Source organism: Physella acuta, unplaced genomic scaffold (genome assembly GCF_028476545.2).
Source record: "Physella acuta isolate Inbredline_101_S28 unplaced genomic scaffold, ASM2847654v3 ptg000502l, whole genome shotgun sequence".
Classification (NCBI taxonomy): domain Eukaryota; kingdom Metazoa; phylum Mollusca; class Gastropoda; family Physidae; genus Physella; species Physella acuta.
The window spans coordinates 80,956-104,232 of record NW_026732021.1 but is presented as its reverse complement, the minus strand read 5'-3'; the positions used below and the strand labels follow the sequence as shown (position 1 = coordinate 104,232).

Below are 23,277 nucleotides of genomic sequence, written 5' to 3'. Positions count from 1 at the left end.
AGTCGCGAGTCCGACGTATCTCGCCACTGTGGAATTAATCCCAGCTACCAGCAGTGAAAAACTCCCCGAGTCACCGGTATCTCCCGTGACCCTGCTACTGGCTGGTGACGTCCCGAGTCACCTGCTAACGGTCGAGGCTGGGAGCTAATCTCTATGACGTCACCAGCTTACGTGATTGGCCAGCTTCACGCCACGGATGGTTTACACTGTGAAACTCCCAGAAAACAACTAGATGGTGAGTCCTAAACTTTCATTACAGTTGAGGGCAAATTAGTGGCTAATTAGTTGACGTTCTCCGCGGAATAGGAGCGTTCACGGTTCAGTACATCCGATTACAGCCCGATACAAACATGTGCTGCTAGCTTAGAGTTTCCATTACAGGGCTATAAATAGAGTGACAATGGTAAGTAGAGTTGTGTGTGTATCGGTGTTCAGGTCCGGGTTATTATGTTAATGGAGTCAGCTAACCACGAGAAGGTAAGGTTCAATTGGTAACACTTTGATGTGTCAGCTGATCTATGAGCACATTTATATTGTAGCGTTACATCTTCTATCTGGTTGGTTGACTTCTGTCACAGATACCCAGATCTCTATTGATAACTCGACACTTTTACCTCTCTGTAGTCTGTACCTCCCTTCATCTACAACTTTGTGGTTACCTCCATTCATCCACCTTACTTTTGTTACATCCATTCATCTACTAACCGGGTCCAGAACTAGACCTGGTATACCCCCCTTTAAGAGCTTTACACTACGGCTAACACCACCAGTGATGTGGAGCTAAGGACGACGTTCTAATCCCATTCATCAAGTGTACTCTTAAAGCGTGTCGTTTGTTGCTGTAAGCACCAGCCCACAGTCTGTGGTTGTAAACACACGGCCTAGAACAGATGAGATAGTCCGTCACATGCAGGCACATGCTGCTGCTGGTTTTAAAACATTCGCTAACTTACATGTAGGGCACACAACTGATAGGACTGACTGCTGATACTGCTTGGTTGTGGCGTCACTTAGGGGAGGGGATGTGGGCGGCACACGGTGACACATCACATAGGGAGGGGGTGAGCACGATTTCTTTCAGACATTTTTTCCCCCGGGGGTGGGGGGATGGGGACGACCACGGCACACATTTTTGATACCAAAAGTTGCTTATCTGACTGAGTATGTTTTAGAACCATGTTTCAGTTAGGACAGTGAGTCTAGTGGTTTAGCGCGACACAGGCTAATGATAAGTGGACATACAAACTTTCCGCTGATAGACATCTACATAAATTATACGAGCACGGTCAGAGTATAGATTTCTATAGTAATCTAAGCTTTGTCTTTCCATCAGTTAACGTATCAAGTCTTGGCAGATACACGTTTGAGGGTCAAAATACCGGATCAAGCCCGAGTTTTGAAGTGAAAACAAACGGCTTAACGTAGCAGAACAGCTGTAATTCTCACCAGGCAGGAATTCATTAGCCTGACGGGGCGAGCCAGATGGTATCGTGGTTTTAGTGCTAACAGTGTTGTACGTCATTACATACTGAGTGACACACACACACACACATACCAGCACAGTACGTCATTACATACTGAGTGACACACACACACACACACATACACACACCAGCACAGTACGTCATTACAGACTGAGTGACACACACACACACATACACACACCAGCACAGTACGTCATTACATACTGAGTGACACACACACACACACACACCAGCACACGTCTGAGTCAGACTACACACGGGAGGTCAATGGCACACATGGCAACAACAACCTCAGACCAGAGGTCACAGAATGACCCTACAACTAGAGGTCACAGTATGACCCTAAAACTAGAGGTCATAGTATGACGCTACAACTAGAGGTCACAGAATGACATCTAGAGGTCACAGAATGACCCTACAATCAGAGGTCACAGTATGACCCTACAACCAGAGGTCACAGTATGACCCTGCAACTAGAGGTCACAGAATGACCCTAAAACTAGAGGTCATAGTATGACGCTACAACTAGAGGTCACAGTATGACCCCACACATAGAGGTCACAGAATGACCCTACAACCAGAGGTCACAGAATGACCCTACAACTAGAGGTCACAGAATGACCCTAGAGGTCACAGAATGACCCTACAACTAGAGGTCACAGAATGACCCTACAACTAGAGGTCACAGTATGACCCTAGAACTAGAGGTCACAGCTTTCACCTAAGGCCACAGCTATGACCCAGAGCATAGCGAACAGAGGTCACACCTTTGAACTGCGACAAGATATCAAATCTCTGACCTGCTTCTACAGCTGTGTAAGTATTATCTAAGTTCTATCGTACTGGTGGGAGCTACTGGTGTATCTGTTACTGGTAAAACAAAACAAAAAATAGTATTTAAGGTCAAAGTCTTTAAACGGCTATACATTTACGAGGCCTTTATGTTTACCATTGCTAGATACACGCTAGAGACCTGGCGACTCGTATGATGTATCTTTTGGTCACTGACAGGAAGTCCGCAATGAGCAGACAACGAGGAAAACACCTGAAGAACCCCATCCCCAGTAAGTTTTTTTCTTCTTTTTTTTTCTAAAATCCTTTAATTAGATTAGACACTACCGGAATAGGTCAGGACGGAAAAGGCCCAGTTACCATAAATGGTCGACCTTTTCTCCTCTAGCGAGCCGCAGGACGCCATAAATCAGGGAGGTGACAGCGAGATGCCCGTCCCCAGCAAGATGGGCCGGCCACTTGCACCAGCCATAAAGCTGGCATGCCGGCTGTAAAATCAGCTGGATCATTGTTTTAGCTACCTCTCCATCCAATAACCTGCCCCAACACACAAGGTTACCCACATATCAACAAGGTGACTTTCATTTCATTACGTAAAAACAACGGGGCTAATGTTTTATTGTTTCTAAAAATGATCACTCATAATACTCATATAACTGAATACATTGTATATTCTCGCGTTATAGCAAAAAAAAAAAAATACCTCGCTAGCACTTGGTCTAGCTTAGTTACTTTTGCCAATTTCATTACCCAGGTCGAACATCTATTTATGACGTCCACGTTGGAAAGGGTCAGAGAAGCTCGACTTAAGGGAACTAGTGTAGACTGGAGGTTTGAATATACATAAACGTTTTTAAATCAAGAAAACCCATGTTGACATACGACCGCGTAAATCTATGAGGCGGGGCATCTTTATAAACTTCGTCCCTATGCAGTGACTGATGAATGAAAACATATAAAGAGGTCATTAACTCGATCCGGCCTAAAGGCTTGTTATAATGCTCCTTACCACTACATAAAATAATACTTTAAAAATTTTTCCATACAAAAACAAATAAGCAAGCCAACCGCACCCCCCCCCCCCCCCCGACGAAATAGAGGATGTAATTTATATAGAAAGTATATAATTTAACCAGTGCCCCACACACGGAAGTGTCAATTACCGTGGGGGAGATAAATGTCTAAAAGAAACTTTGACTTGACAAATTATTCGTTAGCGTGTATTTTTGTTACCTCAGAACTTAACCACAAACGTTGAACAAAAATGACGTCACACAACCAAGGGGAGGGGAGGAAACTTTAGCGGCGCTGTGGGTTATGGTGTGTGAGAAAAAAATAAATTAAAAAAAAAAAGCTTATACATATTTTTTAAGAACAATGATAAACAACTTAATTTGCTTTTGAAGTATGCTAATCTGGTGGGAGGGTTGATGTTGATCCTTCTCACGTCCTTTGGTGTGGGGTGGTGGCTATATGTAACTACGTATACGAGAGGGTGGGAATTAGTAATCCTTTATGGGCGACCCCAAACAATCACCATCTATGTGTGGTTGAAGTCGGGCTATAAGGGGGTGGATAGTGTACAACAATAGTGCCCCATTTTATCTACCAATTATAAAATAACATGGTTGTAAGAAAACGAAAAGCCCAAGAAGGAAGCTTTACGCCCTACAGTGGCCAGCTCAGGCCTGTAAGATTATAAGTGTTGGTGGCCTACACGTTGTCTAATGCAGGCCTGTAAGATTATACGTGTTGGTGGCCTACGATTTGCCTAACTCAGGCCTATAAGATTATAAGTGTTGGTGGCCTACACGTTGTCTAATTCAGGCCTGTAAGATTATACGTGTTGGTGGCCTACGATTTGCCTAACTCAGGCCTGTAAGATTATAGTGGCCCACAACTTGCCTAACTCAGGCCTGTAAGATTATAGTGGCCCACGATTTGCCTAACTCAGGCCTGTAAGATTATAGTGGCCCACGATTTGCCTAACTCAGGCCTGTAAGATTATAGTGGCCCACAACTTGCCTAACTCAGGCCTGTAAGATTATAGTGGCCCACAACTTGCCTAACTCAGGCCTGTAAGATTATAGTGGCCCACGGTTTGTCTAACTCAGGCCTGTAAGTGTAAGATTATAAATGCTAGTGGCCCACAAGTTGCCTAACTCAGGCCTGTAAGATTATAAATGTTAGTGTACCACGAGTTGTCGCTCCTGGGCTGGAATGTTCCCAGCTACCTGTCCCAAGTTTTACCTGAGAAATAGATGACAAGCTGTCACGCCCACAAACCTACATTTAGCACTAGCCTAAGAAATTCTTAGTCCCCAAATCTTCAGGACGCTAAATAAGGTCATAATTAAATAAAAAAAATTAGGGCAAGGTTTATAAGCGCTAACACTCCAAAAGCTGGGGATATTTAATGGGTAACCTATTTCCAATCTGAAATAAATTATTGAGAGTTAAAGCACTGATAAATAAATACGTATAAAATTGAGCGCGTTAATTAATTTAGACGATGTAACAAAACAATCAAATTCCAAGCTTCTGATACAAATATCGTCAAGTGTGACTCAAGTCAAAGGCGGAAAAAATAATACAAGGGAAACAACTATTTCTTTCTAGTGAGGTGAAAAAATTATTACGAGTTACGTAACTTTGCAAGCATGACATCGAAAAGTTTTTCAAAAATTTAGAGATGTCAAAAGTAATAGGGTTGGGAGTAGGGGTACATTTGACCAAACCTTTGACACTTTTCTGATGGATTGCACGAAGTGACACTTAACATTATCTCCTACCCACAAAACCTTAAAATTAAAATAGGGGTAGGCCAACGACGTTTGCTGCCTGTAAGAAACTGTGCAGAAGTTTGAGTAGACATTTGCTTAAGTCAAGCAAACATGCAGTCTGCCACCGGACGACATATATATATATATATATATATATATATATATATATATATATATATATATATATATATATATATATATATATATATATATATATATATATATATATATATATATATATATATATAAATATATATATATATATTAGTATAGAACACGGACAAGTGTCTTTACAAGAACCATCATGCTACTTGCCCATTAACCGTGCCTATATGTTCTTTTAACTAGCATCGTCGATAGAGAATTGAACCAAAGTATTAAAGTATCGTTACGCGCGATGCCCACAAACATGGTACGGCTAATCGATGAGAACACCGTTCCCGTTTCACAGCAAACGGATCAATGGTAACAGCGTGATGGATTCGAATGCGGCGCTTTAAATTTACACATCACGAAAAGCTTTTAACCAGTTTAATGGCACCTAAATTCAAATAGCTGAGAGGGACTGGTGTGATTTCCCTTTCTCGTTGACAGCTTCAACAGAGGTACTTTATGCTGGGGACGTAACACTAGAACATACGGTCACACGTACTAGTAGCCTACGTATCACGTACCACCAGAACATACGGTCACACGTACTAGTAGCCTACGTGTCACGTACCACCATAACATACGGGCACACATACTAGTAGCCTACGTGTCACGTACAATCCTGGGGACGTACCACCAGAACATACGGTCACACGTACTAGTAGCCTACGTGTCACGTACCACCAGAACATACGGCCACACGTACTAGTAGCCTACGTGTCACGTACCACCATAACATACGGGCACACGTACTAGTAGCCTACGTGTCACGTACCACCAGAACATACGGTCACACGTACTAGTAGCCTACGTGTCACGTACCACCATAACATACGGGCACATGTACTAGTAGCCTACGTGTCACGTACCACCATAACATACGGGCACACGTACTAGTAGCCTACGTGTCACGTACCACCATAACATACGGGCACACATACTAGTATCCTACGTGTCACGTACAATGCTGGGGACGTACCACCAGAACATACGGTCACACGTACTAGTAGCCTACGTGTCACGTACCACCATAACATACGGTCACACGTACTAGTAGCCTACGTGTCACGTACCACCAGAACATACGGTCACACGTACTAGTAGCCTACGTGTCACGTACCACCATAACATACGGGCACACGTACTAGTAGCCTACGTGTCACGTACCACCATAACATACGGGCACACGTACTAGTAGCCTACGTGTCACGTACCACCAGAACATACGGTCACACGTACTAGTAGCCTACGTGTCACGTACCACCATAACATACGGGCACACGTACTAGTAGCCTACGTGTCACGTACCACCAGAACATACGGGCACACGTACTAGTAGCCTACGTGTCACGTACAATGCTGGGGACGTACCACCAGAACATACGGGCACACTTACTAGTAGCCTACGTGTCACGTACCACCATAACATACGGGCACACATACTAGTAGCCTACGTGTCACGTACCACCATAACATACGGGCACACGTACTAGTAGCCTACGTGTCACGTACCACCAGAACATACGGGCACACGTACTAGTAGCCTACGTGTCACGTACAATGCTGGGGACGTACCACCATAACATACGGGCACACGTACTAGTAGCCTACGTGTCACGTACCACCATAACATACGGGCACACATACTAGTAGCCTACGTGTCACGTACAATGCTGGGGACGTACCACCAGAACATACGGGCACACGTACTAGTAGCCTACGTGTCACGTACCACCATAACATACGGGCACACATACTAGTAGCCTACGTGTCACGTACAATGCTGGGGACGAACCAGCAGGACATACGGTCACACGTACTAGTAGCCTACGTGTCACGTACCACCATAACATACGGGCACACTTACTAGTAGCCTACGTGTCACGTACAATGCTGGGGACGAACCAGCAGGTCACACGTACTAGTAGCCTATGTATCACGTACAATGCTGAGGACGTACCACCAGAACATACGGGCACACATACTAGTAGCCTACGTGTCACGTACCACCATAACATACGGGCACACATACTAGTAGCCTACGTGTCACGTACAATGCTGGGGACGAACCAGCAGGACATACGGTCACACATACTAGTAGCCTACGTGTCACGAACCAGTCGGTTCTAACCGTCAGGTTTAGGAACTTTTCAGCTGTAGCCTATAGGCCTATCTTATTTTTATACAGCTTTTTGTTTATGTAAAGCTATACATGTCAGTGGCATATATTATAACGAGTTTACCCAAGTAATTTCCCCTAATTTATTGTCGTTTTAAACTGCTGGGTGGGTGGGGTGAAGGGAGAGAGTGATCAATTCATAATCTGAGCACAATGAATGAATTCTTGGCTCTTTAAATCAAGCAATATCACCTAGTTATCATGCATATATCCTAGTCCTCTTCCGTCTCACACTTAAATGTCCCCCTCTAGACACACCACACTCCATGTGATCTACCAATCAATATCTTTTACTTGAATAAATGTGTCCATCTATCCTGGCCTTTATATATCACAACTCCTAACTAGCCAGATTGTCTGAATAGATGACAGGCCCGTAAATTGAGGCTTCTGTTGGGTAACATTTCTTACTAGTTTTATTTTGTACAGTTACAAATATTTTATTCAAAGGAACAGTACCGAAGGTTTAATACCCTCTATATCCCATTGTGCTAATAGGCAAGAGGTGGGAGGGGTGAAGGTGTTGGACGGCTATAAACTACCAACTTTGTCTTCTTCAAACACAAAAAAATTCAAGTACTGTATATAAACAATCCCTATCTGGTTGTTTAGAAGTAATGATAGTAATGTGTGCAGGAATAATGATATGGCTTGGATTATCCAGTGAAACAAACAGATGGAAGAATAACAAGTAATTAATGCTTACTAAAAACTATTATTTCTGACAAGAGAAACATATTTTCATGACCCAAAATTGAAACAGTTACTCACACACACACATATATAACTATATATCTCTCTCTCTATATATATATACATCTATCTATAAATATATACATCTATCTATCTATCTATCTATCTATCTATCTATCTATCTATCTATCTATCTATCTATCTATCTATCTGTCTGTCTGTCTGTCTGTCTGTCTGTCTGTCTGTCTGTCTGTCTGTCTGTCTATATATATATATATATATATATATATATATATATATATATATATATATATATATATATATATATATATATATATATATATATATATATATATATATATATATACACACACACACGCACACACACCTACAGATGTATGCCATTAGAATCATAGGGACTCTACATCAATATAAATGCATTTTATAAAAATTAAACCAGGGAATTTTGTAATGTAAGGGATTTTTTTAAAATAATGCTTTTCTAGGTGTTTCAGACTATTGGTTATTGTAGGATACCCCCACACAGCTACATTTTAACAGATTGTAATTGTAATCATAAAAAAAAAAAGAAAGTCACACTTCAACATTGTAACTGATAATACTTCATACCATGTGCGCTCAAACTCAAACTACTGTGTAGAAAATTCATTTCTCAACTTTAAGGTTTCCCAATTACTCCCCTTACAATAAAATGTAAGGAGTTGCTTGATTTATTTCTAGTTTCTAGTTCACACATTTAACAACAAAGGCTTGTCAAACATAGTCAAAGTAAAATAGAAAAATATGAAATTAAAATAATATTTCAGACCTTATTGTAGAACAAGTGGTACCCCAATAAGTATAAGTTTCAAATGACAAAAGTACTTCTGTTAAGATACATTTAATGTTTACATTTTATGATTTTTTTTTCATTTCACATCTAGATGTAACAAGGATATCAATATCAGTAGCCTGGTTAAGCAACTCCAGCTCTACTGCCTCTACTGTCGGACACCACAGTAATAAGTGACAAAAATCTAAGTAAGCATTTTCAACATTTATATTTACAACTTTTACTTCATGGATCAACTCCTTTCTAAATTACAAATTAAACTTTTTAGCTAATTCTGGTTTTGTAAAAAAAAAAAAAAAACGTTTAAGTATTTATAATGGAATTTACAAATCTATATATGCATGTAGCAAATGAAAAAAATAAAAATATGTTGTTTTGACCATCTAGTTTTTTGTGTCATTTTGTCACAATGATTAAAGCCCCATCTACTAAACATACGTAAATAAGTATTAGCAAAAACAGAAAACTTCCTTCTTATAACATAACATGTATTTTTTTAATGTCTGGCTTCATTGTAGCTCACATGTTTTATAATAACAATAGTTTACCATTAATGGCACTTAAATGTATTTTAATGCATTGCTAGTTTGGGGTTATGATGTTGTGGGGCTATAAGCTTTATACCATTGGCTATTATAACTTTGGCTATTTATATGAATGTTTAATGTTTTAACAGCCTAAATCCATCATGACGACAATTGTACCATTTTATGGAATCATACAAAGGTGAATAGAGTTTATGAGTTTCTATGACCATGACTGAAGGGACTTTGTGGGCCAGTTGGTGTCTAGAAAAAAAAATCATTTATCAACATGGCTAGAGAGACTCGCGCCCAAGCAATGTGATTTTAAAATTTAGCCCAAAAAATAGAACAAGATTAGGAAGTGAACAATTGCACTCGTTGCTTCAGGCTGGATATTCAGTTTAAAGAGGACCAAATTACTTATACTATCACTGAAAAAGTGTGTAATATTCACCACAAAATCTTTAAAACTTCTTTTTCTTGAATCTTGTCTAGTAAAAGTATGCAAATTAAAAAGATAATCCTACTATTAACAAATGTAAACATAATCTTATGATAACAATCTGTATGTAAAAATGATGATCTGTAACATAAAAAATCTGAACACCTGAAGCGCACATGTCCCTGTATGGCACACACTTGTTACTATAATTCCAAGTAGGTCCACAGCAGCATACAATTTGTTTTTCTCCAAAAATAAAACTGAATTTATAATATTCATAAAGTTGCTCTATTTTTCCTACTTGATATTTATTTTTTTCTCTATCAATTCATTAGGGTGTTTGTACTGATGCAGAAAAGTGCATCAAATAAATGGGTACAACATTCAGAATCAGTTATAGTATGTAGTCATAGTATATTTTATCTCATTATTTTTCTGCTGTACTGTTATGTCATGTAAGAAGATAGGTTGGTGGGAATTTTAAAGTGTAATCTTGAAAAAAAAAGATGTAAGGGTAATAAGGAACTTTGGGTTTGGTTAAGCAACAGGGTGGGGTGGGTGGCAGTAGATGCACTTTACAGCTGACATGACTTTTTTTGAGAAGAGTGATGAAAATGGTCATGTCGTTTTAAAATACCAATAAAATAGCAATAACATTATATTGAGACCATATGTAAGATTTTATTAGGAGCTTTATTCTAAAAAGTGTAGCATAAAATAAAAAAACAAAATATATCTTATGGTTAAACAAAGTATGTGAATTTCATTGTAGGCCTATCAAATATTAGACTAATTGTGCTTTATAACTTTTAAGTTTTCACCAAAAATACTGAAATGTAAAATATTTTACACAATTTACTCCAGTATAGAAAACTAATAATTTTTTAACACACATAATACAATACTTATACTATACACTGCCTTGCATAAGGGAGAGTTCATAAATGATGTAGCATTCTTAGGATGATGTGCAACCAGGGCGGAGAGGATTCATATATTGAGAACACTTGTTTGCATTTTAAAAAAATAATGCTAGAAAATGAATTTTAGTCATTCTTTTGCAATTCTAAAACTTTTTTTTTTAAATTGCTTTTTGCTTATCTAATACTTTTTTTTTTAAATTGCTAAAAAAGTTGATCAGTATACTCAATACTAACCAACTTAAGTAAATATTTTAGAAAGCATGAATAGCACTTAAAAAAACCCCAACAGTGTAGTTTTGAGGGGTGGTTATAAACCTCACTTTAGGGGGGGGGGGGGGGTCTCTGAATTTTTGTGACCATGGAGAGGGGGAGGTAAATTTTATTTTTTTAAAGCGTGATGTCGTTTTTGCATGACCCCTTTAGGGAAAATTAAATAATAGAATGTGAACATATGGTTCTTCAAAGTGTTTGTAGTTGTGCTTTCCTTAAGCCCGTCAATAATAAAAAAAAAATCATGTTAACTTTTTAAGGCAAGGAGAATGTTGTCATCAGAAATAAAATTTAAAAAAAAATAAAACTGCAGGAAAAGAAAATGCTATGAAGGAAATTTGGTTAGGCTTTTACTTTTAAAACAAGTCTTAATTAATTATTTGTTAACTGTAGGCCTAAATTTATAATATTTTCTGATCAGCTATACCCTCATATCCATATGACACACACTAATAGTCGAAGTTGAAAGCAACCTCAACCCCAAATAAACACTAACACTGGAGCCAAGTTATTTGAAATTTCTTTATCAAGTTTATCAACAATCTAAGTCTATACCATCAAATTAGTCCCTGTGGGTGTGATAAATAAAACCGGTAGGTATTAAACTTAAACACATATGTACATTGTCTGTTTAATATCTTATTAACAGTTATGGTTAGCATTAGGGTAGAGAGCATGCAAACAACATAGCTCTGACTGACATTATCATCATGGATTGCTTGCTGATTTATTTTGAAACCTATTAGGCCAATAGCAAATAACACACCCCTATAAAAAGGTGTAAAAGTGTCTCTTAGTCTTTGCATGTTGAGGTGAACAAATTACAATTCAATTGCCAGTTTCTTCAAAATAAATAATATTCAATTTGGCCTACAAAAAGATTATAATGACAGAAAATAATATAGTAGCTAAACAAAGGGAAAATTACAATTGCGACCATGAATCATACAGTTTTCACTAGGAGTTAGGCTATTAACAGAACTTGTAGTCTTATTTATTTTTTACTATTTAGCCTTTATAATAGTAATTTAATTAGGCCTACATAGATGTAGTACCTAGATCTTCGATCCAGCTAGTACTTGCAGTTAATGTACTATGTGACATATGAGTCTGTATTCTTAATTCACAATATATTAAAATTAACTGGGTTATTAACTTAACTTACTAGACTAGCTTGATGTTTATTGTTTAGGCTTAGATTAACTAACTAAATACTAAATATAGAATCTAAACTCTAAACGTTAAGCCTTTTTTCATAATATTGTTTTCAATGTGGCACGTTTTGGCCAGGGTCTGCCTACAATTTAAATGCAAAAAAATAATCGTCAATAGATCTAGTTGATTAACAAGCAAAATTCTATGAATTGTGATTTTTAAAAAAAAAAAAAAAGCTCTGTTGAGATTCTGAGACACTAAATAAATTTTCACCCTCCCCGAATCAACACAAACTAAATCTAGACTTTCTAGATCTAGATTTTTCTACTACCACCTATGCTAAGGTTAGTACACCTAGATTTTTCTAGATTTAGATTTCTAGATCTAGATTCTAGATCAAAGTTTCGTTTAAAGACAACTTATTCAACTAAGACTTACTAAGAGTAAGTAAGTAAAGAAAAGAGAATGAACGGAACAAAAAGTACCAGATCGGTGATTTGTTTAGACTGACATGAAATATTTAGAGTTCAATCGCGTTTGATTTTTGACTAAACAACAAATACCTACTTTACTAGTCCTATCTGTATTAAATATTCTTGAATCATTTCTAGTAAAATTTAGATCCCGGTCTCTTTGTGAGATCAAGCCAGCTGATTCTCCATTCTCCATGTCTTCCGACATTTTGATTGTTTTGGGTCACGTGATCCGAAGGCTGTATTTGTCTCAACGAGGCCCTCTTTGGGGAAGTCATGTTAAGAAATAAAATTGTAGTTAAAGACCTCAGTCTAAAATGTTTATAGAATCCATAGATAAGACAAAGTATTGGTTTGTATTGTGTGCTGTTTAAAATATAATTATATTTCTATGGTCAACACCCAATAAACAGTTGTTTATCGGTGCAAGTGCAATTAGACTAGAATATTTTATTATTTACAAGAGCAGACTTCAGTTAGTTAATAGTTAACTAACACGTATAATAGTTAGATCTAGATTTAATAGATTCTATTCTAGATCTAGATGATATAGATCTAGATCTATATTTTAGATCGTCTCCTGGCTGAGATGGCGGGATGACCTCTGACCCTGAAACGTCACTCGTCGTTTTTTTCGTTTTTTTCGTTTTTTTTAGGGGTCCGTTACACGACAAATGAAAAAACTGCTAATATCGCAAAATCTCATCATTATTTTAATGTGAGATGCTAACTAAATGGACGCCATGCCTTAAAATGTTCGAAACATTCACGAGATACGTGGTTTTAATTAATACACGCTATTTTTGTCGAGTACTCTTGGGAAAAACTGAACTGCCGCCTTAAACGGCCCAGTACATGGTCGAAACCCCCTGGTACAAATGCAGAAATATATAAATGAGATATTTATAATGATTAATTACAGATATGTTGATACATTTTTTAAAAATCGAATATGAGGATGAGGTACCCATGCAGAAATTTCTGTCCGCTTTGTTTACTATCGTGACGTCATTGTTACGCTAGTTACCTCACAGAAACAACTAGTTTTTGTTTTTTGCGGAATGAACCTTTAATTATAATTCAACTGTAGCGTGTGCAGAAAAAGTAAAATTGTGGAAATTATTATTGTATTAGTAATTTTATTAAAATATGGCCTATATTGATTTTTTTTCTTCACTGTGGGCCGACAGTAGCTGCATTGAATTTAATTCGTGACCGGTAGTTAACCTCGTCAACGCTGCGTGGCCTATTCGTTTATATAATCAGTGATGCTCGTTCAGTGGCCTTTTTCAAAGCTAGGCCTAATTTCGGGCGATTTTTAGACTTATTTGATAGGCCGTTAGCCTTTTTCATTGCTGCGTATTTTAAACAATGCTTGTTCAGCGGCCTTTTTTTTTTTTTTTTTTGGCGCTAAATAATCTGTTTACGGGCATTTTAAGCGTTTATGTGTTTATTATTTTTAAAGCTAGACGTAGATCTAGTTTTAAAAAATGTGCGCGAGCATCATTTTCGTCTGTTAAAATTACAATTGGTTTAAGTTCAGGATGGAGATCTTTTATCGTTTTTTTTTCTTGACAGATTTTATCAAGATAGATCGACTTCAAGTTGATATTGAATATTTAAATTACTTTACCTTACTACATTAAACTACATTTGCTTTATCTTTTAAGAGAGTAGACAAAAAAAATTAAGCTAAGTTTTAAAATTAGTCTTAGTTTTGTATCCATTCGGCTCTACTCTATTATAATTTGCTTGAAGAAGGGGGGGGGGGGGGGGGGGGGAAGAGAGAGAAAGAAGTGAAGACACCGACGATCTCGTGTACGCGTGTTCATTCTATGACGTGTACTACAGGCCTGCTGACCGCACAGTGACCCCTCGACCGTGGTGGGATTTTTCACCGCGGGATAGTAAACATAAGCAAGCAATCACGCGAGTGACGATGTTTGGAGATTTTATTAAAAAAAAATTACACGTCACGTTTTCAATATGAAAAAAATGTAATGTAAAAAAAAAAGACACTAATACCGTGTATGAACTTCAGCTTCCACACTGTTGACTCAATATAATGTGAATTGAGTTAGGCCTATTTCTTGTATTTATAGACTATCATAACAATCATATTATTTTAAGCATATTTAATAAAATTAGAATTTGAAATAAAATATTTTTTATGGTAATTTGAGTTATGCAAGTGTTCATTATTTCATAAAAAATGGTATGAATAACATGTAGAGTAGAATTTGTAATGTACATTTTCCTTTACCAATTTCATAAATAACTAGATCTAGTTTTATTATCAATCAGTTGGTTTTTTTTTTGTTATTTTCCGGTGAGTAAATAACCTAAGTTGACACACCCCTTAAAAAACTTGTGCACACCAGTTCACGACGTCATGCCATGCCGGCAGGGATCGAGAACGTGGGTTTTGTCATTCATTTTCCATTCTAGACAAATTTTAAAATTGTCTCTTTTCTCGTCAACTGAGTAAGCTAGATATTTAAATGTGGTGTCAAATGTTCTCTTAAGGGGTAAGGAACTTAATAGTGTATTTGAAATAACAGAATATTTTATTTAAAAAAATCCATAATTAAACCTACTATATTTTAAGTTTCTTACCTCTCATCGTTTAGTTAGTATTAATAGTATGCACATGTTACAGATAGATCACATATTAATTTTCTACTAGCGGATGTGTATGAATTTAAAATTTAATCATAAATAGTCTTATTTTTGCAATTTAGTCCTTTAGTTTAATTTTATTCAACTGTAATTTTGAATCTAAATCTAGATAGATCTAGTAAAACCAGTGTTTTTTTATTGTTTTTTTTTAAAATTTGCTCTAGATCTATGTGATAAAAAAATGCTTTAACTTTAAAAATTAGCAATTCTCCCCTTGGAATTTTAGGTTTTAAAACATCACCAAGATATTCTAAAATTATAAAATAGTCATTAAAAGAACTTAACCTATTGCAGGATTTTTTGAGTTCCGGTAGTCTACATGTAGACATTGTAGATCTAGATATGTTCATTTTGACAAAAAAAAAAAAGGTGTATTGAACGCAAATTAAATAGGAAGTAACGGCACATAGACAAATTAATTAGGAACATACGGCACGCATATCTAGATCTATAGACGCACAACAAAGGCGAGAAAACACTAATGGAAATAAAAACAGTTTACACTAGTTTACGGATTCATGCGTGATATGACAGCGGAGGACAGCATGGCAACTAAATTAAAGACGATTTCATTAATTATCATTTGATGAACATTTATTGGAGTATTTAAATTCCTTAGACTCACAATAACAACCAAACACAGAAAAAACGCATTGCTGGCATGTCTGATACGACGGAGTGTGGGGGGTGGGCTGAGAGAAGCCCCGCACTGAGTTGCCACGTTGGTAAAATAATATTTTTTAAAATTGAGGTCTAAATGACAGATAATATTAATACATATTTTAGGATCAACGGAAAATTATAGTTATACAAAATTTATTTTGAAAAGCAGTATTTATCATTGATTAATAAAATTTAAGGGGGGGGGGGGGGTAAAACTATCTTTAGAGCAAAAATAAATTACCAAATCTATTCTTAATCTTAGAAATCATTTCAGTGTGGGTCACCTGGCAAAGTGATCGTTTAGGGATATTTTTAAAAAATCATAAAAGTAATAGGACCTACACGTCTATAGTCCGCGAGCCTCTTATACGGGCCGCTGATTAATGGCGTCACGATCTCTAGGACGATTTGGACCCCTCCCCTCTTTTAGCGCCACGCATAGTTAACACATTTACAACAATTATTTTCTGAAATATCAAGTCTATTGAAGTGAGCTGGGTCAACATTAGTTAGATTCATTGGTCAATTTTTATTGCGACTTACTAAAATAACACTAAAATCCGTTTAGAATTGATTTTAAAAGTACTAAAACGTGTCGTGACGTCACACTTTCTTATTTCACCAAAGTCTGAGACCCATTCTCTTCCCTAGGAGTGACGTCATTTATGAATGACAAATACACAAAGGTAGATTTTGGGAAGATATTGATGTTTTATGATTAGGAAAAATTCAATTGCAATTTTGAGGGGGGTGGGTGTAGGCTGAGGTGTGACGTCATTTTTAGGGGGGGGGTATGGCTTTTTGTGACGATATGTGACGGAGGGGAGGGGGGGAGGTAAAAAAAAAGCATGACGTCATTTATGGATGACCCACATACAGCTATGATTTTGAATAGTAAATGATCTTTTTTGTGGGGTTGGGCTATCTTTCTACTATTTTTTTACCAGTTTTGTAAAGTAGGTCTCAAGCCAAAAAGAAATAACAAATTAAAAAGGGACGTTACCCATTGCCCGAGAGTAAGGTAAATACAGTCCATTCCAAAACAAAGCTCTTGGGTGATTGCAAAGCGTTACTTAATGTTACTTGCTTTTATATGGTAATTTAAAAATCTATGACAAATTTTTAAAATCTCCATCGTTTAAAATGATGGGAGGTTATAGAATTATTATTAGATAGCAGGGGATGTAAACAATGTGTAAAACAAGCTACGCATAAGCAACCAACTTGAAAAAAATAAATCTGTTATGTCCTCAGTGTTCTGGAGGGAGATGAAACGCTTCATTGATAGTATGATGGGAGCGGGTGTGAGAAAGCCTATATTGTTGTCTCTCTGACGCTCCGGTTGTCAAACTGGTCTTTAACATAGTTCCGTGTACACTGGCTCTTTGATACATCACATGTCATACCCACCTTTCTGGTTGAAGGTTTAGGTGCTAGCACAATTTAGCGACAACAGAACGAGCATTGTGTGCGGAGCTAGCCTACCGTGGCGCTGTTAGATCTAGCTGTCTACAACAGAAACACTATCTGCTAGCCTTGAGTTAATTGTCTTTGTTTGCCAAATAGTTCCCAGCCGTGTTCACACCCAGCTAACCTACAAACATAAAAATAGATGTGTGTGCTCACATATTCAGTTGAAACAGTGCATTCGTACTTTGCTTGGAATAATTTACTACACACCTACTGAGTTAGTACACAGAACAGATGACCCAATCAAAAAATGACATAAAGAAATGAATAAGTCTCTTTGACTAAGAACACAATAATAAATATCTGATGAATTCACATTATGCAACCTCCATATATATATATATATATATATATATATATATATATATATATATATATATATATATATATATATATATATATATATATATATATATATATATGTATATATATATATATATATATATATATATATATATATATATATATATATATATATATATATATATATATATATACACAATCTATTAATGTATTGTTAAACGTATTTTCTTGTGTTGAAGGGTGCATTAGAAAAGTAAGGGTACGCTCTGTATCAACAAAGAGACATGAGTGACTTAGTCCACGAAGCTCTCTCCCTCACAACCGAGGGGGAGACGGTCAAAGATATGCAGTCAGTCTCAGAGTTTTCCCAGGACATCGAGTCCACCACCGACGTCCACGAAGAGGCCCAGCCGGCCGAATCCTTCACCACTGAACACCGGGCCGAGTCCTACATCAGCGACCACGGGGGAGAGTCCGAAACGGAACAGCGGGTGGAATCTGAAACGGATCTTCAAGCATTGGAACAAGTGAGCCCGGATGTTCTCAACCCCGAGGAGCCGGTGAAAAACCCGAGCATTGTGCTGCCTCAAGCTGCTGAAGACCCAGTGGCTCCACCACGACAGGCGGAGAAGCCACAGGTTGCAGTGGGCGCGGTCAAGAAGTCAGGAGGGGTAGCGCTACACACAGTACTTTGTCATTATGCCGCGCCTGTCATACATGACCCGACCAAGCGGGTGGTTCGTCCCGTATCGGACCGGATACCTGTCAGTTCTTACGCCGGGCCGGATAGACAGCTGGACTTGGAAAGGTAATCTAAAATCGATTGGCTGGCCCGTTTTCTTTTGTTTTAGATACAGTGGGCTTTACGTATTTAAGCCGTCGGAAAATCCCTTATACGCTAATCCTATGTGTCAGCGCTCTAAATTCTCGTGTCGGCGTTTTTAAATAACGAAATGCATTTTGTTGTAGAATTATCCACAAAATAAGCTGAAGCTGTACTGTAATGTAGAAAATCACAACAACACAGTATTATCATGTTTACAGAAATAGTTTTTAGTATTGTAGGCATATAGACTTACGTTCTTCTACTAATTATTGTCTTGTTCATATTCTACAAGTACCGTGGTGTGCTTCTGTAACAACGTGCCCTAGTAATGACGTACTCCTCCAATGACGTACTCCTCCAATGACGTTCTCTTCCATTGACGTTCTCTTCCACTGATGTTCTCATCCGATGACGTACTCCTCCAATGACGCACTCCTCCAATGACGTGATCATCCAATGACGCACTCCTCCAATGACGTACTCCTCCAATGACGCACTCCTCCAATGACGTACTCCTCCAATGACGCACTCCTCCAATGACGTACTCCTCCAATGACGCACTCCTACAATGACGTACTCCTCCAATGACGTACTCCTCCAAAGACGTACTCTTTCAATGACGTACTCCTCTAATGACGTTCTCATCCAATGACGCACTCCTCCAATGACGCACTAATCCAATGACGTGATCATCCAATGACGTACTCCTCCAATGACGTACTCCTCCAATGACGTACTCCTCCAATGACGTACTCCTCCAAAGACGTACTCTTCCAATGACGTACTCCTCTAATGACGTTCTCATCCAATGACGCACTCCTTCAATGACGAGATCATCCAATGACGCACTCCTCCAATGACGTACTCCTCCAAAGACGTACTCCTCCAAAGACGTACTCCTCCAAAGACGTACTCGTCTAATGAGGAGTTCACCCCTAGCTTACTGCTCACAGATACAATCTGAACTTGTACAAAAAAAACTGCCAGCGTGAGTGGACATCGAACGCCGCAGCCTCAGACCCACCGCGGGCACAGAAGAGCAAGCTGTACAGGGTGAAGAAGAAGAAGCAGGTGGATGACTGGCTCAAGGCTGAGGAAAAAACCAAAGAGAGGCGGGACCATGAACTGGCGGTAGAGCTCGGGTTTGTTCTAGCAAGTTCTGATCTTTCTTGATGGCCTCTGGGGTGGGGGGGGGGTGTTGTTCTAAGATCTGTGACACGATCTCGTCTGTGTAGATGACCACTGGGGTGTGGGGGGGGGGGGTGCTTGCATGTGGTTGGGATGTGACTTTGTTCAAACTTTTGTGGACATATGCTGCTTGTGATGGGGTGACCATTAAGACGCGTGATGTTGTATACATTCTGTAGTTTTTAAAGCACACGAGGGATTAAAATTAAAAACATTGATTTACGTTAGAACTATAGCTATTTAGTGGAGGGGTAGAAACAGAGAGACATCCTTATGTACTTTATAATGACTTAGTTGACAGATTTGTTTACCGTTAACACAAATCTTCCTTAGTTTACGCCTAAGAATAAAAAAAAACCAAAGCAAAAGCAGAAGAAACATCGAACCCACCACACAGTAAACTGATCATGTCCTTCCATTAGGTACGAGACACTCGTAGGCAACCTGCTGTATATTGACATCCCCGGCGGACGTGACGTCAACCGCAGCTGGGAGAACTTTCTCAGCCATGACGAGATGGACTGGGGATTCCCCTACTTCAAGGGCAGCAAAGAAAGGCCTCGTGCCAAACAGCCAGAGCCCTACCTCGCCCACCAGGTCGGGCGCTTGTCTTTGTTCTGTCGGCTCACTGTTACAATTGTTACAATCAAACACACTGGCTAATTGACATGCCATTAGCAGCTAGTGTAAACGGTCTCTCAACCGTTGAGACTTTACAATTAGATGGTTTCTCTCTTCCATACTCAGGTGGTGGAGAAACTCTGGAAATTCCCGAAGGCTCGCTTGACCCGAACCAACGTTGAGGAGCAGGACATGTCTTTGGTTTAACGCTTCGAGGAAAGGAACTGGCAATGGCCGCAGTGGAATCAAACATACAACGTTGTCCTGAAGCACCGAATAATAATTGTAGATCAAATGGAAAACACAATCAACTAACCATCTAAAACAATATGTAGTGGTCATCTGTCCACCAGGAGAAGCAACCTACCCATCCAGTGTTTCTTTCAGACTTTTTTCTGTGGAGGGGAGTGGGGGGGGGGGGGGGCGGTAGACGTTTTTCGAGGAAGGTAGGTCCCCCCCCCCCCCCCCCAAGAGGTGCCTGAAAGAAACTATTCACATCATGTTGCTAGTACCACACCTACGCACGCTACAAATAAACCAAACATCTTTATGACCAGCTTCCATCACAACCAGACCACAAGCACGTACCCATCCATTGAACACGTTTAGACATCAGTTTAACTTAAAGTCCATTCAATGACTTGAAATACTTACATTAAAAATGCTGTGGGCTGCGTCACTCACCAACAGAATTGTCTTTTTCTTATAACTTGGATAAAGTGTATTTTTTTTAAAATATAGCTGGGCGAGTGGGGGTGTGTGGGGTAGGTCCTTTTTGCAAGATCTTTTTGATTAGCCCGAACACAAGCCTAAATATTTCAAGCAACAACAGCACTTCATCGTAAGGGTGTCAAACTGCCGTAAAAACCGGATTTTTCGCCCGCATCGCCCAAATATAGTAGCTTTTCACTTCATAGTTTCCATAATAAAAAGGGCTCGTATAGTAATAAGTTTGGTACCATTAAAAAGTAGATTTTAAGCCCTCTAATTATGTGTAATTTTTATAGTTATTGATATTGAACAATATATCTCATTTATCAATTGAAAACTATCACCGAGATGATTTTTCAACGGCAGTCGAGTAACGGATTTTGACCCCTCTCTCATTCAACTCGCGGGCCTTTTTTGACCGTTCAACGTATTTCTTTACAAATACCTGTAAAATGTGCAGAATTGAATAGCCTTTAATGGGATACTAAACAAAAAAAATGCATAATAGACTTAATATTTTAAATGTTAAACCAACTAAGAAATTTGAAAAATACCATGTGATTCTATCATCGTACATATTTTTTATTAGCATATTAAGAAAGGTGGTCCTTTTTTCTGTCAAAACACTTATTTTGTTTATAATTTCTGAGCATGGTAAAAAAAGGCAGAGCTCGACAAAACACACTATAGCGATCACTAAAATAGCTCTAGGCCCGGTCGAAGAAAATGGCCGTTTTCTTCGTTAACAACGCACCACCAAGCTTTTCTAAATTGATGTTAGCAAGTTTTAGAGGCTTGATAGTTCAGTAAGATAAATAAAAACATGTAGCTACTTAATAAACAAGTTTGTGAGTCTAGTTTTTATAGTATATTTCTTCAGTATATTTTTATTATTAAAGCTATAACGCCGATCAATGATTAGACTTCCAAGTAATTTTTCAGCTTCGCCAGATGAGCTAAACCCCACTTCACTTTGTATCTAAGTCTATTTTTTTCTGATTGCTTAGTTCAAATATTTTTGTCTTTTCTGATAGAGGGTACTTTGAAAATTAATTGCAACATATTTTAAAAATCTTTTTAGAATAGCTGAATATTTTTTCCTGTTAAATGTAAAAGGTCACGTGATCGTACGCTTTGTCGCCAGTGTCAACAATGTATGGGGATAGTTTAAAGTAGAAAACCCCGCACATTTAATGCATGGGTTGGGTTTTAGCGATGATTTTAAACTAAATAGTACATGATGTGTAGATTGAAATACTTTACATTACCAAAGAAATCGATTTTTTAGAGTGTTCTTTTATTTCAATTTTAACTATATGTTATGTTAATGCCTCCAAAACTTTCCTGTGATGGGGGGAGGGGGGGGGGGAAGCGAGATATTTACTACAGTTGTAACTATGTCAATATATATATATATATTAATGATCTGTGCACGAGTGCAGATGCATTTACACTTTGCAGTCAGCTTGGAAATAAACCCTTATTAGATTCATTTAAAAGAATATAGCCCTTGTCTAAGAAAAAAAAATTGTTACGTTCTCTAAATTATGTTGACCGTTTATGGTGATTATTGTGGCTATTGATTACATATTTTCAGGTTATAGTTGTGAAGAACGAATGTTGGGACACTAAGGGTGAGAATGCAAGACTAGCATGGTTTATCTATTTTAAGCTAGTTGTATTTAATAAGCACGTGTATTTTGGTGTAGCCCTAACATATCGCTAAAATCGTTCAACCTGCTATGTATAAATACATATTTATAACATAAACATACATCGACTGATGCACTCTAAATATATGTTGTTACTTTTGAATGTACTACTGGTTCTAGAGACTAATAATTATTTCAACAACAAAAATTTCTTTATGTGACCCTAGGACTGTTCCAGCCACAATTGGATCGCACATAAATTAATCACAGACACAAACACTGTGTACCTGTTGAGAGCTATGATTATCCTTTATTTCTATGTACTCAGATCTACTGTAGGTGTCATAATTTATTTTTTGTAAATTTTTTAAAAAGACGCATTTTCGACAGATTGTGAACCCCTGCACTCTTCTGATCAAACGTGTGTTTCAAACGTACTTGTT

At 38.0% G+C, this 23,277-nt stretch overlaps 2 protein-coding genes across 6 annotated transcripts in view; one reads left to right on the top strand and one right to left on the bottom strand.

The window, feature by feature from the left end:
* Positions 1-12,940, bottom strand: part of LOC131944646 (S-adenosylhomocysteine hydrolase-like protein 1) — a 40,981-nt gene extending 28,041 nt beyond the window's left edge. The window contains exon 1 of the mRNA XM_059305404.1: positions 12,816-12,940. Within this exon, the coding sequence (XP_059161387.1) occupies positions 12,816-12,929 (114 nt within the window). The 5' untranslated portion in view covers positions 12,930-12,940. The remainder of the gene's footprint in view (positions 1-12,815) is intronic.
* On the top strand, positions 109-20,886 carry LOC131944652 (uncharacterized). 5 transcript variants are annotated; one of them, XM_059305416.1, is made up of 9 exons: positions 109-235; positions 1,334-2,300; positions 2,443-2,548; positions 9,026-9,122; positions 9,611-9,660; positions 18,076-18,644; positions 19,616-19,804; positions 20,273-20,447; positions 20,598-20,886. In XM_059305416.1, exons 6-9 carry the CDS (start codon positions 18,121-18,123, stop codon positions 20,676-20,678), a joined length of 969 nt encoding a protein of 322 aa, XP_059161399.1. In that variant the 5' UTR covers positions 109-235; positions 1,334-2,300; positions 2,443-2,548; positions 9,026-9,122; positions 9,611-9,660; positions 18,076-18,120; the 3' UTR covers positions 20,679-20,886. The 5 variants fall into 5 exon arrangements, with proteins under 5 accessions (XP_059161399.1, XP_059161400.1, XP_059161401.1 ...); XM_059305418.1 differs by lacking the exon at positions 109-235 and adding an exon at positions 291-403; XM_059305417.1 differs by lacking the exon at positions 9,611-9,660.
* The last annotated feature ends 2,391 nt before the right edge of the window (positions 20,887-23,277 follow it).